This window comes from Trematomus bernacchii, unplaced genomic scaffold (genome assembly GCF_902827165.1).
Source record: "Trematomus bernacchii unplaced genomic scaffold, fTreBer1.1, whole genome shotgun sequence".
Lineage (NCBI taxonomy): Eukaryota > Metazoa > Chordata > Actinopteri > Perciformes > Nototheniidae > Trematomus > Trematomus bernacchii.
In genome coordinates this window covers 1-16,615 of record NW_022987570.1, presented here as the reverse complement: position 1 = coordinate 16,615, position 16,615 = coordinate 1, and the positions used below count along the sequence as shown (strand labels likewise).

At 41.3% G+C, this 16,615-nt stretch overlaps 1 protein-coding gene across 1 annotated transcript; it reads left to right on the top strand.

The window, feature by feature from the left end:
* Window positions 1-13,973: 13,973 nt before the first annotated feature.
* LOC117479186 (S-formylglutathione hydrolase-like) lies at window positions 13,974-16,428 on the top strand (the record flags this gene model as incomplete). The annotated part of the gene is given in 4 exon segments (XM_034126193.1): window positions 13,974-14,094; window positions 15,499-15,573; window positions 15,810-15,898; window positions 16,330-16,428. Coding segments are annotated over 3 exon segments (256 nt in total), but the record flags the coding sequence as incomplete, so codon positions are not given.
* Between the last annotated feature and the right edge of the window lie 187 nt (window positions 16,429-16,615).

Genomic DNA, 16,615 nt, shown 5'->3' with positions numbered 1-16,615 from the left:
AGTTTGAAAGGATGCACTTGAATTATTATTATATATTATCATTATGTCAGTGGTCTAAAATGGTCATACAACGGTGCCGACAATATTATCGTTTATCGCAATAATTTCCGGGAAAATGTATCCAACAAAATTAATTATCGTGAGAGGCCTATACATGAAACACACACACACACAAACAAATCTACAGACTTACTCCAAACTGCCAAATATATTAATTAACACACTCTCACTCTCATATACTCTTTGACTCTACTTTGGCCTAGTAGAACAATAAGCAGCAGACTTTTACTTTTTTATCATTTCTACTGGATCTTAGATCTGCGCATGCGCTCCAGAGTATTTTTGTTGGGTAATCTATGGTAGGGCTAACCCATACAGTGGTGGGGCTCAAGTCAGTATTTGCAATGTAATTACATACACGCTCCCCCCGACAGTGAAACGCCACGCGTGAGGTTTAGATTATTTCCCTGTCTCAATCCAAATTGAACTGCATGAAATAATTTTTTTTAAATACTAACATAAAATACACATTCTGGTACTCTCTTGAGAAGAAAAATAAATAAATGTATTACTACACGACATATTTTAAAAAATGAATGCTATTTTGGTTTTGTGTTACTTTGTTCTGAAAGCTGAACCTGCTGCTCCTCACAGAGAGAGGGAAGAGGCTGTGTGAATTACTTTACATTGTGGATAAGGGTGGATAGCCCCCATTGTTCTGTGTGTCAAAATGAATGACAGCCCACACACCTATCAATCATCAAACCGTGGGGTCTTATTTCATTACGTGTTGATTTCTATCAACACGTAATGTTGTATCGATGTATATAGAGATGTACTACCGCAAAAGTATTCTCCGTCGGGACTTCCTGCAACAACACCACGCCGTTATCGTGATTCTGATTGGCCAGAAGACATTATCAAAGATGTTCTATTGAGGAGACGATCACTACGTGACAAAAGTTTTCAAAACCGTTTCTAGTCTTCGTATTCTTGAGAATAGTTTGGGCAGCGTGAGAGCGTGAGATTGAGAGTGAAAGCGTGTGTCACACGCCAGATGCGTGAGAGTTGGCAACCCTGCTTTAGAGCCCAACATTAGCCTCCTTTAGCTTAGCGGTGGTGACGTGAAGTCATGTGACCCTGCTGTAGTTCCTTTATAGCCCAACATTAGCCACCTTTAGCTTAGCTGTGGTGACGTGAAGTCATGTGACCGTGCTGTAGTTCCTTTATAGCCCAACATTAGCCACCTTTAGCTTAGCGGTGGTGACGTGAAGTCATGTGACCGTGCTGTAGTTCCTTTATAGCCCAACATTAGCCGCCTTTAGCTTAGCTGTGGTGACGTGAAGTCATGTGACCGTGATGTAGTTCCTTTATAGCCCAACATTAGCCACCTTTAGCTTAGCGGTGGTGACGTGAAGTCATGTGACCGTGCTGTAGTTCCTTTATAGCCCAACGTTAGCCACCTTTAGCTTAGCTGTGGTAACGTGAAGTCATGTGACCGTGATGTAGTTCCTTTATAGCCCAACATTAGCCACCTTTAGCTTAGCTGTGGTGACGTGAAGTCATGTGACCGTGCTGTAGTTCCTTTATAGCCCAACATTAGCCGCCTTTAGCTTAGCTGTGGTGACGTGAAGTCATGTGACCGTGCTGTAGTTCCTTTATAGCCCAACATTAGCCACCTTTAGCTTAGCTGTGGTGACGTGAAGTCATGTGACCGTAATGTAGTTCCTTTAGAGCCCAACATTAGCCACCTTTAGCTTAGCGGTGGTGACGTGAAGTCATGTGACCGTGCTGTAGTTCCTTTATAGCCCAACATTAGCCACCTTTAGCTTAGCTGTGGTGACGAGAAGTCATGTGACCGTGATGTAGTTCCTTTAGAGCCCAACATTAGCCACCTTTAGCTTAGCGGTGGTGACGTGAAGTCATGTGACCGATCTGTAGTTCCTTTAGAGCCCAACATTAGCCACCTTTAGCTTAGCGGTGGTGACGTGAAGTCATGTGACCGATCTGTAGTTCCTTTAGAGCCCAACATTAGCCACTGGGGGGCTCATTTTATGTCATAGAACACAAACGTTAACATCTCTTCAGCTTGTGTTAACCACAGACCTTATTTCAGGATAACAACCAAAAACACATTCAGCAAAACATTGACCTCCAGTCCAGGGGACAGGAAGTAAGAAAATGCTGACTCATTTTAGCATTTAGGACTCATTCCCGCAGCTCTCTATGAAGGAAAGTGTATTCAGCTGGTCTCTGAGTATCCACTGAGTTATGCAGGTCTGTTTACTTCCCCGGATATTTGGTATTTTAACAACCTGATGCAACAAAATCAGCTTAAAAAAATGCTAATTCTCCCAACACTTCAGCGCCTGGTGTTTTCATCTGGTAAAAAAATGCTTTATTCCCAACAGCTCCCCTCCTTTCAAAGTAGATTCACTCATTGTACCTGTGATCATTTGGTATTAAAATAAATTCAAAATGAGAGTACAAAGAGCTGATCCTGTGTGTGTGTGTGTGTGTGTGTGTGTGTGTGTGTGTGTGTGTGTGTGTGTGTGTGTGTGTGGTGTGTGTGTCAGGGTAAGACAGTAATGTGTGTCTGTGTGTGTGTATATGTGTGTGTGTACTGTGTGTGTGTGTGTGTCTGTGTGTGTGTGTGTGTGTGTGTATGTGTGTGTGTGCTTGTGTGTGTGAGTCTGTGTGTGTGTGTGTGCTTGTGTGTCTGTGTCTGTGTTTGTGTGTGCGTGCATGTGTGTGTGTGTCTCTCTCTGTGTGTGTGTGTGTGTGTGTGTGTATGTGTGTGTGTGTGTGTGTGTGTGTGTAGTGTGTGTGTTTGTCAGGGTAAAACAGTAATGTGTGAGTGTGTGTGTGTGTGTGTGTGTGTGTTTTTCTCAGCTGTTTTGTTCTGATGTTCTTTTATTTACAGACTAATTAATGCCTTGTTTCCCAGCAGCCTTTGCATCCCTTGAAACGAGAGTAACCATAACAACCTTTATATCTGTTTCCTGTATTTAGGGTCCGCTCACATTAGCATTTGAACCCTCAAACTTTTACATCTCTCTCTCTGTCGATGGATTTCCTCTCTGCAGTGTTTCGTGTTTGCGTCTCAACTCTCAATGAACCTTTAATTTAGTTGGAATGCTGATACAGCATTCCAACTATATGTTCTTCTACGGACAAAATTATTATTATTCCGCCGGAACTTTGCACCTCTTCTCCTCCTGCATTCAACATCGCAGAAACTCCGTTCAAACATCAAATCGTTCAGCTCGGTCGGGAATCGATGGCTATTACTTTTATCATTCATAACTTTCATAATTCCAGAGATACATCCCATAATTCATCACATCTTTAACCATTGAAGTCAATGGAGAAAATCTTCAGACTTGAACAATCTTCATGCGACTTCAACTGCTAACTGTTCCTTCATACTTTCCCTCAGAAACCTCATTCCAACTTTAAAATGTTACACATCTTTCTGACATTATTCGTGTAACACAACTTTTAAATCTGATTCTTACTTTTAGAGATATTAAACATTGTTCAGACCTTGGTAAAGAGGCTTTCTTCAGATTTTAACATTAACTAGAGTGCGTGATGTCACAGCTAGAGGGTAGGACATTTTGAAATTTGCCTTCATATTTTTTTTTAAAACTGCCATAATTCCCAAACCCTACATTCCTGAGACATAGTTTTTCATGACAAACGTAGGAAAACATCTCGTAGCTTGAAAAATGACAAATAATTAAACAAAATGCCTCTTGAGGGCACGAAGTGACAAAAACGTTCAACATGTCTCCATTAAAACCCATTGTAATTTCAGGCAGATATTTCCTCACAGCAGCAGCCGCACCCCTTTAGTTAAACTGCCAAAAAGGCCACATTATTAACCCGAAAGTACACAAAAATTACACTTCAGATACTCAACTTCCTTGACATGCTTCACGTTTTGAAATTTCACAGATATCTGTTATGGTTCTTCCACAAAACATTCACATGTAAGAGCTTTATCTCTCATTCAGAACAATGCAAACCTTTGATCTCTACAGAGCTCGCTAGCTCAACTATAAACACCTGTGTAATGGAACACGATGATGTCATCACTCCAACTGACAGCAGTCAGTTCTAACCTCTCTCTCTCTCTCTCTCTCTCTCTCTCTCTCTCTCTCTCTCTCACTCTCTCTCTCTCTCTCTCTCTCTCTCTCTCTCACAATGTTCCAGACGGTCCAAAATTTCACAGGTTTGGTAACGATGCAGCCATCAACGCATCTAAGCGTATTATGGGGTGTCATCAAATGCCGTTGCCATGGCGACAGACCTCTCGCCATGAAGCACGATGTCGCTGTAAGTCCAATGGACACGGTCCGATCGCCCCCAAACTTCGCTTGTATATCACCGGTCCATGCCTCAACAGCTCTACGCCAAATCTGAGATCTCACCACAGGCTGTTTCCATGGAAACGCATCCCTCGCCATAAAACACGATGTTGTCATGATACCTATGCAAATGGTCCAAACACCACCAGACTTCAGATGACAGTTAATGGTCCAGTCCTTAACATGTCTATGTGCCATTAGTGAGTTTTCCTCAAAAGCTGTTGCCATGGCAACGCATCCCTTGCAATAAAACACGATATTGCTATGACAATTGTCAAAAAGTGCTAAAACTTCACATGTGTGCCAACAGTTCAGCCGTGAAGACATCTACCGGACAGTTTTGAGATTTCTTCAAATGCTGTTGCCATGGCAACACAATGCTCGCCTTGAAACACGGTTTTCTCATAACTTCAGTGAAAATACTCCAAACAGCCCAAAACTTCACAGGTTTGGTAACGATGCAGCCATCAACGCATCTAAGCGTATTAAGGGATGTCATCAAATGCCGTTGGCATGGCGACAGATCATTCGCCATCAAGTTAGTTCAAAAGTTTGCAGTTCAAATATTCTGCTGCTTTTCCAAGCCTTTTTACTTTTTCTTCTCTAATCAAACATTCAAGCCCCCAGTGTTCATGTATCATTTCAATCTAAATTCTTCACTTTCTTCTTACACATTACATTTCAGCATAGTAGTTTAGCGTCAGCTTTTCAGCATAAAGCATTCCCACTAGCAATTTCTTCAGGAATTGCATTCTCTAGTTCATGACTTTCTGCTCCTGGTTGTTTACCCTCCGATGGGATCATTCCTCTGAGGACTCATTCCTCTGAAGACTCATTCCTCTGAAGACTCATTCTTCACTCAAACTCACAGTTTCTGAAGATTTCTCTGACTCTTTCTTCAATTATCACCAATCTGTTTTCTTTTTCTCTTCTGTTTTTTCATTCACACTTTTTAGGTTTTTTTTTTTTTTTTTTTTGTACTTAATATCTTGCTTTCTTTCCGTTATCTCAGTGCAGAAGAGATGCTTAACGCCTCTGTGCTTTACGTTCCCAAACAACAACACTGCATTTTTAATATCATTTTTCAAGGGGAACATAACCCATATTACAGTTTAGTTTAAACCAACTGCAGAAAAACTGCTTTGTTGTGTTCAGTACAACATCATGATTTGTCCTATTTGCAGAGGAAGTAGAAGTACTCAGACTTGTACTCGAGTGAAAGTAGAAGTACTCAGACTTGAGGAAAAGTAGAAGTACTCAGATCTTGTACTTGAGTAAAAGTAGAAGTACTCAGATCTTGTACTTGAGTAAAAGTAGAAGTACTCAGATCTTGTACTTGAGTAAAAGTAGAAGTACTCAGATCTTGTACTTTAGTAAAAGTAGAAGTATTCAGATCTTGTACTTGAGTAAAAGTAGAAGTACTCAGATCTTGTACTTGAGTAAAAGTAGAAGTATTCAGATCTTGTACTTGAGTAAAAGTAGAAGTACTCAGATCTTGTACTTGAGTAATAGTAGAAGTACTCAGATCTTGTACTTGAGTAATAGTAGAAGTACTCAGATGAAGTCTCTCCTGATTGAACACATGATCTCTTTGGAGGTAACACAGGTAAATAAGACAAAAGATAGGAAGAGTTTAACAAAAGCACGTTTTTTAAGCCGTACTTCAGAGAATTCAGTCAAAAGCACAACTTTGATGCTAGAAGAACAATCTGAGAATATTATCCTCTTGGCTCCATAGATATTTGTGCAAAATATCCTAGCAAAACAAACAGTAATAGTTCCAATCTGGGCATGGAAAGCAGCGCTAAAAGTGAAATGAAGCCAGAAATCTAATCTGTTCTTCTTGGCAGTGGATACTGGAACATCATGGAGACGCAACAAAAGAGACTCTAATCTCAGAGTTCAGTTTTCTGCATTAAATAAGTACGACTTCGATTTCTTCCCCGCTTTATCTCTATAAAGTTACAGTAGATTTAACAATGTGAGGAGATGCAGATAAGCTGCGACGCCTGAGGGGGAATGTGCTGTTTTGGTAGCAGAAGATTAAGATAGAGATAAAAAACCACAGAAGAAGAAAACAACATGTGTTTTAAAGTGGAGATTAAATCAAAGCAAGGAGAGCATGGGGAGGACATCGGGCAAGAGGACGGAGGTCACAGTCCTTACTTCTGTCTGCAGATGGAGGAAGTTCCTGAGTGCAAAAGTGTTTATATTATATAATATATAATAATATCCATCCATCCATCCATCTATCCATCTAACAAAGCATGTGATAGATAGATAGATAGATAGATAGATAGATAGATAGATAGATAGATAGATAGATCGAGATAGAGATATATAGATCGCTAGATCGATAGCTCGCTCGCTCGATAGCTAGATCTAGCTCGCTCGGTCTCTCTCTCTCTCGCTATCGCTCGCTCGATCGCTCGATCGCTCTCTCGCTGCTGCCTCTCGCTCGCTCGCTGGCTCTCTCTCTCGCTGGCTCTCTCTCTCTCTCTCCTCTCGCTCGCTCGCTCGCTCGCTCGCTCTCGCTCGCTCGCTCGCTCGCTCGCTCGCTCGCTCGCTCGCTCGCTGCTCGCTCGCTCGCTCGCTCGCTCGCTGGCTGCTCTCTCGCTCGCTCGCTCGCTCGCTCGCTCGCTCGCTCTCTCGCTGGCTGCCTCGCTCGCTCGCTCGCTGGCTCTCTCCCTCTGCTCTCTCGCTCTCTCTCTCTCTCTCTCTCTCTATCTCTCTCTCTTCTCTCTTCTCCTTCTCTCTCGCTCCTCGCTCGTCGCTCGCTCGCTCACTCACTCGCCCGCTCGCTCGCTCGCTCGCTCGCTCGCCCGCTCACTCACTCACTCACCCGCTCACTCGCTCGCCCGCTCGCTCGCTCGCTCGCTCGCTCGTCTGCTGGCTCGCTCGCTCGCTCGCTCTCTCGCTCGCTCGCTCGCTCTCTCGCTGGCTGCCTCGCTCGCTCGCTCGCTGGCTCTCTCGCTCGCTGGCTCTCTCTCTCTCTCTCTCTCTCTCTCTCTCTCGCTCGCTCGCTCGCTCGCTCGCTCGCTCTCTCTCGTCCTCTCGCTCGCTCGCTCGCTCGCTCGCTCGCTCGCTCGCTCGCTCGCTCGCTCGCTCGCTCGCTCGCTCGCTCGCTCGCTCGCTGGCTCTCTCTCTCTCTCTCTCTCTCTCTCTCTCTCTCTCTCGCTCGCTCGCTCGCTCGCTCGCTCGCTCGCTCGCTCGCTCTCTCTCTCGCTCGCTCTCGCTCGCTCTCTCGCTCTCTCGCTCGCTCGCTCGCTGGCTCGCTCTCTCTCTCGCTCGCTCGCTGGCTCGCTCGCTCGCTCGCTCGCTCGCTCGCTCGCTCGCTCGCTCGCTCGCTCGCTCGCTCGCTCGCTCGCTCGCTCGCTCGCTCGCTCGCTCGCTCGCTCGCTCGCTCGCTCGCTCGCTCGATGGATAGATAGATAGATACTGTAGATAGATGGATGATGGATTAGCTCAACATGTGCCACCTACATAAAATAACCTCTTTGTGTTTATGATACTTACACGTTTTGTAACAGGAGTATTTGTACAGGGTTGTATTTGTACTTTTACTGCATGAAAGGGTGTAAATACTTCCTCCATCACTTCGTATGCAAACCCTGACCAGCTGAGACGTTCAGAAGATGAACACAGAATCAGAAACAGATAGAAAACTCAAACAGAAACCCTGTCTGCTCTCTCGTGTTCATCAGAAATGAGACACTTCTCAGCAGCTGTGTTTCCTCTCTGCAGATATTACAGGACGATATATAATAATAAGACCCTCGCTGTGATTTCCTGCTGCTGATTGGACGATGCTCTGGAGGTCAAACTCTGTCTGAGAGTTTTCCTGTGGGAGGATCCACATCAACCCTTTCTTCAGAATGAGACTCAGAAACACAGACGTGGTGTTTCAATCAGGAGATAATCAGGTTGTTTGGTGTGAAAAACATATTTATTATTACCATGTGTACAAGAGGCACAATATATCATCTTTGGTGATAAGACCTCATCGGGAGGAGCTGGAGTGATTTGTCCATAACTCTCTGCTCCGGTTTGCACGGCTTTGACACTTTTGAGCAAAAATGTTAGTATTTGTATTTATGTTATATTTTCTCCAGCTCTTCTGTCATGTTTTCTAAGGTGGAAATACGTTCAGGTCACAGCAAAGCACATGCTCAAACTACAATAGTTAAATACCATATTAAGAGGTCCTCAGAGTGATTTTCTGATCATCTGGGGAAATTATTTTGTGATTTTTAGATCAAAACAATATCGTCATAATCATCTAAAGACAACGGCAATATTCAAAAAGGCCCAGAATATACTAATATAATATAATGTACATATACATAAATGGAAAGGTGCTATTCCAACCCTAGGAAGTAAATCCCTTCTCACCTGGAGTCTCTCGTTATCTCCTCTTCCTCGGAGAGTTCCTAGAAACGTACTCAGAGTGGTATAAAGTGGAGTAAAGGAGAATGAATGGCTGATAAAAGCACGTAAACCCTCAGGATACACAGATTATTGATGATCTGATCATGATAACATCACTTCCTGTTACTCTCATTACATTACATGTTACTTAGATGCTTTTATCCAAAGCGACTTACATACTCAATACTGTGGCCAATCCCCACAGGAGCCATTTGGGGTGAAGTGTCTCAGGGACACAACGACATGCTGACTGCAGTGGGGTTTGAACCTGTGACCCCCTGATCCCAACACCAACGCACTAGCCCACTGCGCCACAGCCTCCCTACATCACAGGTGACCTCGCTTCAGCTTCCTCTACAATAGGGGTGTCAAATATACTTTTATTTATTACATTTAATACATGTATACCTTCTTCCTTAATCTGGTTTCAGATGATTCCCTATGTTTGTCCTCCTGGTCTAATATTTAATGGTATTTATATTTAATTTGATTGTTTTTTTATCTTATTTTATTTTATACTATCTTGTCTTTACATAATTCTTCGGTAATTGTATTTATCTTTTGTCGCCGTCATTCATGTTTGTTAATCTGTGAAGCCCACTGAGACACACACACACACACACACACACACACACACACACACACACACACACACACACACACACACACACACACACACACACACACTCATTATCATACATGTGGCCGATTCCCGGCAGTTAGCAGCTTATTGGATTCTACAACTACAGTCACACAACATCCTGATTGTGTGTGTGTGTGTGTGTGTGTGTGTGTGTGTGTGTGTGTGTGTGTGTGTGTGTGTGTGTGTGTGTGTGTGTGTGTGTGTGTGTGTGTGTGTGTGTGTGTGTGTGTGTGTGTGTGTGTGTGTGTGTGTGTGTGTGAGTGTAAAATATTAGCTTGTTCCAAAATACCATCCATCTTCTCCCTCTTCTCCGTGGTCGGGTCGTGGAGGTATCAGTTCCAGCAGAGAGCCCCAAACGTTCCTCTCCCCTCATCAACCAGCTCTGACTGGGGGATCCCAAGGTGCTCCCAGGCCAGCCAAGAGATATAATCCCTCCACCTGGTCCTAGGTCTACCCCTCGGTCTCCTCCCAGCTGGACGTGCCTGGAACACCTCCCTAGGGAGGCGCCCAGGTGGCATCCTTACTAGGTGCCAGAACCACCTCAACTGGCTCCTTTCTACGCGAAGGAGGAGCGGTTCAACTCCGAGTCCCTCCCGGATGACTGAACCTCTCACCTTATCCCTAAGGGAGACGCCAGCCACCCTGCGGAGGAAACCCATCTCGGCCGCTTGTATCCGCGATCTCGTTCTTTCGGTCATGATCCATCCTTCATGACCATAGGTGAGGGTAGGAAGGAGAATGGCCTGGTAGACAGAGAGCTTCTGGCTCAGCTCTCTTTTCCTCACACGGTAAAGCGACTGCAGTACCGCTCCGATGCTCCGATGCTCCGGCCCATCTCACGCTCCATTGTTCCCTCACTCGAGAACAAGACCCCGAGACACTTGAACTCCTTCACTTGGGGTAAGGACTCATTCCCTACTTGGAGTGGACAGTCCATGGGTTTCCTGCTGAGAACCAAAATACAAAATATATGATTATTTCCTCAAAATAAGATATATTTAAAAACAAAGAATGAAAAGACAGTGATACAAATAATTAAATAAATTAATAAAGTCTGTAAAAAACAGTAAACATGTGAAGAATTTGATGAAAACAAAAATGTATATAGAATGAAATCAGTATTATGAAAAAAAGCAGATTTTATTCTTAAAGTATTACAAATAAATCTCCAAAATATAAAAAAAACACTTTACTTCCAACAAGTTTATGATCTTATTCTTAAAATACTCTCTCATTTTTATCTCATTTAAAAATAAACATGTCAGAAGGCGTCTCGAAGAGAGAGAGAATTATAATGTGTTTGATTTTAGGGGCGTGTGGGAGGAGGATTGGAAACGCTCTCATTTAGGAAGAAGCTGCAGAATCAGAGAGAACGTATACTCTGAGACTCTAGATATACAAGCAGAGGAGAAGTACTCAGGTCTAGTACTTGAGTAGAAGTAGAAGTACTCAGGTCTTGTGCTTGAGTAAAAGTAGAAGTACTCAGATCTTGTACTTGAGTAGAAGTAGAAGTACTCAGATCTAGTACTTGAGTAAAAGTAGAAGTACTCAGGTCTTGTGCTTGAGTAAAAGTAGAAGTACTCAGATCTAGTACTTGAGTAGAAGTAGAAGTACTCAGGTCTAGTACTTGAGTAGAAGTAGAAGTACTCAGGTCTTGTGCTTGAGTAAAAGTAGAAGTACTCAGATCTAGTACTTGAGTAGAAGTAGAAGTACTCAGGTCTAGTACTTGAGTAGAAGTAGAAGTACTCAGGTCTTGTGCTTGAGTAAAAGTAGAAGTACTCAGATCTTGTACTTGAGTAGAAGTAGAAGTACTCAGATCTAGTACTTGAGTAAAAGTAGAAGTACTCAGATCTTGTACTTGAGTAGAAGTAGAAGTACTCAGATCTAGTACTTGAGTAAAAGTAGAAGTACTCAGGTCTTGAGTAAAAGTAGAAGTACTCAGGTCTTGTGCTTGAGTAAAAGTAGAAGTACTCAGATCTTGTGCTTGAGTAAAAGTAGAAGTACTCAGATCTTGTACTTGAGTAGAAGTAGAAGTACTCAGATATTGTACTTGAGTAGAAGTAGAAGTACTCAGATCTAGTACTTGAGTAAAAGTAGAAGTACTCAGGTCTTGAGTAAAAGTAGAAGTACTCAGGTCTTGTGCTTGAGTAAAAGTAGAAGTACTCAGATCTTGTGCTTGAGTAAAAGTAGAAGTACTCAGATCTTGTACTTGAGTAGAAGTAGAAGTACTCAGATCTTGTACTTGAGTAGAAGTAGAAAGTACTCAGATCTAGTACTTGAGTAAAAGTAGAAGTACTCAGGTCTTGAGTAAAAGTAGAAGTACTCAGGTCTTGTGCTTGAGTAAAAGTAGAAGTACTCAGATCTTGTACTTGAGTAGAAGTAGAAGTACTCAGGTCTTGTGCTTGAGTAAAAGTAGAAGTACTCAGATCTTGTACTTGAGTAGAAGTAGAAGTACTCAGATCTAGTACTTGAGTAAAAGTAGAAGTACTCAGATCTTGTACTTGAGTAGAAGTAGAAGTACTCAGATCTAGTACTTGAGTAAAAGTAGAAGTACTCAGGTCTTGAGTAAAAGTAGAAGTACTCAGGTCTTGTGCTTGAGTAAAAGTAGAAGTACTCAGATCTTGTGCTTGAGTAAAAGTAGAAGTACTCAGATCTTGTACTTGAGTAGAAGTAGAAGTACTCAGATCTTGTACTTGAGTAGAAGTAGAAGTACTCAGATCTAGTACTTGAGTAAAAGTAGAAGTACTCAGGTCTTGAGTAAAAGTAGAAGTACTCAGATCTTGTACTTGAGTAAAAGTAGAAGTACTCAGGTCTTGAGTAAAAGTAGAAGTACTCAGATCTTGTGCTTGAGTAAAAGTAGAAGTACTCAGATCTTGTGCTTGAGTAAAAGTAGAAGTACTCAGATCTTGTGCTTGAGTAAAAGTAGAAGTACTCAGATCTTGTACTTGAGTAGAAGTAGAAGTACTCAGATCTAGTACTTGAGTAAAAGTAGAAGTACTCAGGTCTTGAGTAAAAGTAGAAGTACTCAGGTCTTGTGCTTGAGTAAAAGTAGAAGTACTCAGATCTTGTGCTTGAGTAAAAGTAGAAGTACTCAGATCTTGTACTTGAGTAGAAGTAGAAGTACTCAGATCTTGTACTTGAGTAGAAGTAGAAGTACTCAGATCTAGTACTTGAGTAAAAGTAGAAGTACTCAGGTCTTGAGTAAAAGTAGAAGTACTCAGATCTTGTGCTTGAGTAAAAGTAGAAGTACTCAGATCTTGTACTTGAGTAAAAGTAGAAGTACTCAGGTCTTGAGTAAAAGTAGAAGTACTCAGGTCTTGTGCTTGAGTAAAAGTAGAAGTACTCAGATCTTGTACTTGAGTAAAAGTAGAAGTACTCAGGTCTAGTACTTGAGTAAAAGTAGAAGTACTCAGGTCTTGTGCTTGAGTAAAAGTAGAAGTACTCAGATCTTGTGCTTGAGTAAAAGTAGAAGTACTCAGGTCTTGAGTAAAAGTAGAAGTACTCAGATCTTGAGTAAAAGTATAAGTACTCAGGTCTTGTTCTTGAGTAAAAGTAGAAGTACTCAGGTCTTGTGCTTGAGTAAAAGTAGAAGTACTCAGATCTTGTACTTAGGTAGAATGAGTAAATGTACTTAGTCACTTTACACCTCTGGGTATTAATGTACTATATGAATACATGTTATACAGATTCTGCTAAAGGAAGGCGGAGAAACAGATTTATTTGAGAGAAGCTTTTGTAAACACAGCAGGACGGAGGTTTCATTCTCCATGTTTTATTTGCTTTACTTCACATACAATGGGCTTCTTTTGGGAGTCGTGACGATGCTTTAGGAGAGAGACAAAGAAATGTTAATAACAGACGTGCAAGAGGAGGGTTTAATTATATATTTATATTTATTATATATGTTTTGTGCAGATTGATCCCACGGTGCTTTATGTGTTTCCCATGCAGCCAAGTTTGAATTTAAATGCATTATATTTTTCATCACGTTCATCTGTTCTCTCACATGGTGTTTCCTTATGCTCAGTTTGGGCTTTAACAGACATTTTGTCGGAGTTTTTTCAGTAGAAGAAGAAATGCACAACTCTTTTTACCTTGAGTTTTCATTCTGTAATGTTTGATGGATGTTTGATTACACATTTAAACTGCTTTTTTAATAATATTAATTATTTCTTTATTTTTGAATTGTCGTTATTTTGTTAAAAATAATATATTGTATTTTTTAGAATTTGTATCCTTACTTATTTATTAGTTAAAATCATGTGTCTTATTATTTATTTTAATATTTATTAATTTTTATTTTGGCATTATTTAAGTCTAATGAATTCTTACTGGTTGGCAATGGATATTAATTATTTTACATATCATTTATATTCATGTATCGATCATGTGAGATTAGCTTGGGTCTAAATTACAACATAATGCTTAATTAATAAATAAATCATTGTATAATGTGCTATTTTTCTATTAGACACTACCGCCATCTAGCGACTGAACGCACGCATTACGTCAGACGTCAAACATGGAGGGGGAGGATCCCGTGACGTCATCGCGTTCACCCTCACGTCGTTGGACTCCGGACGCTGCAACGGCAGTGAAGTTAGCAAACCGTTTCTGCAAAGTTTTAACCAGATACTTTGGTTTAAAAAGGTAAAAACTGGATATTTATGTCTCTAATTTGTTTGTTTGCTTTGTCACAAACTATAAAGTGATTTAACTTCAAGCAGATCGTCGTAAATAGCAGATAACGGTACTTTAAACGAGCTAAATGTACTCGCTTCCACCAAACTCCACTCAAAACATGCACATTTCTGCTTATTAATTCAGTACAAAAGTGTGTTTGACTATATTTATGCACTTTCTTAATGTGGAGCAGTGTTGTGTATTATTCGGCAGATCCATAATGCATGTTGCAAAACGCTTTTTGATTTAAAAGACGTTTTTGTATCTGATTAACTGTCATTAACAGGCTAACACTGTCACTGTCTGTTTCAACAGCTTAATGTCTTTCAAAAAACGCATTAAAATGGTTATAACTGCACAGTTTTGCATCTTGAGCCTATTCCCTTTTAGCTAATGATGTCTAACGTAGCTACTGATTTGCAGAAGTTGTATTTAAGCTGCTATTTTTACTTGCAGCTGTTAGGTGTCCACATGCATGGGGTTATAGCTGAGACAGTTGAACACACTTTGCATTACTTATTAATAACTAAATGTGTATTAAACGTACACATCACATGTGTGTAATTACCCATACCATTTAGAGATGAATATATATGAACTATTGTTCTCAACATACATGTGACAGGAGAAGTCAGTTGCATGTTTAAAATACAACGCCTTAAAGCAGCAGCTCGTGCACAGTGTGTGCTGCAGGAGGCCCTACCTGAACATCTCCAGCTGGTTTCTACATCCAAGCATGATCAGCTTCATAACTCAAACTGTCTCTATTCATTCACAGGCAATATTATTACCTCATGCACTGTACAAGTCAATTTAAAAGGACTCCTGACCTAACATGTATTTATCAGTATCAGAGGTGGTGTATTATGTATTGTCTCCATACAGTCGGACTACAATGTGCTTTAAGTTGAAACGTCCACGATGCATTTCTTCACCTTTGCTCCTGAGATAACAGATGTGTGTGTTATGTGATGTGTGTGTTATGTGACACTGTTGTGTTCCGGTTTAACACTTAATCTAGTTTTATTTTGAAAGTCCAACAAGTCCTGTTTTTGGGAGGCTGTGGCTCAGTGGGTTAGTGTGTTGATCTTTGGATCAGGGGAGTACAGGTTCAAACCCCACTGCAGTCAGCATGTCGTTGTGTCCCTGAAGACACTTCACCCCAAACAGCTCCTGTTGAGATTGCCCACAGTATTGTATGTAAGTTAGTCGCTTTGGATAAAAGCGTCTAACAAGTGACATGTGATGTAATGTCATGTATTTGAATAACAGTACATGAGTTTACTGCAGCAGTCGTTTATATAAGACTCAGTTATTGATCATTGTACTGTTTAAATATAATGTTAAAGTCTCTTTGTTGTCGTCCTACAGTTCAGAGATGTCTCTCACTCAAGTTTCATCCAACAAATGTGCCGGAGGCTTCCAGAAGGTCTTCGAACATGAGAGGTGAATATTCAATACATTTACACACACACACACACACACACACACACACACACACACACACACACACACACACACACACACACACATACACATACACATACACATACACATACACATACACATACACATACACACACACACACACACCTGTGGAGGTATGGTATGAATTAATGTGTGTGTGACTGTGTGTGTGTGTCTGTGACTGTGTGTGTGTGTGACTGTGTGTGTGTGTGCAGCACTGAGCTCAGGTGTAAGATGAAGTTTGCTGTCTACCTGCCTCCTAAAGCTGAGACGGACAAATGTCCCGTCCTCTACTGGCTCTCAGGTGAGTGAACAATCTGTGAATTAATTTAAGAAATGTATTTATAAAAGAAGGGCTACTTGTGCAGTTATTGACTCTCAGCCACATCCAAACAATAGTAAAAATAAATAGTAATAGTGTTTTCTTAATGGACTATTTTCAGCGGGGGATTAATCCACATTTAATGCTCGTTTTAATAAAGCAACATGTGACTCCTTGACAAGTTTTTTTTCTAACAATAGAGCCTCATTTTGTTTTTTTTTACATGACATTTACTAAAAAATAATAAACCAAAATCAGACTTGTGCTTTTAAAAAAATCAAAACAAATATGATTGACCTTGAAACAAGATGAATAATCTGATGCAAATGATGCCGAACAAAATATGAGTGAACCTAATCATCCTAAAATAAGATATTTAGTTATTCTTTAATCACATGTCCTCCTCTCTGCAGGGCTGACGTGCACGGAGCAGAACTTCATCACTAAAGCAGGAAGTCAAGTTCTTGCTGCAGAACACGGGATCATCATCGTAGCTCCAGACACCAGCCCACGTAACACACACACACACACACACACACACACACACACACACACACACACACACACACACACACACACACACACACACAGGAACACACACACACAGGAACACACAGTCACACACACACAGGAACACACACACACAGTCACACAGACACACAGTCACACAGACACACACAAACACAGACACACAGTCAC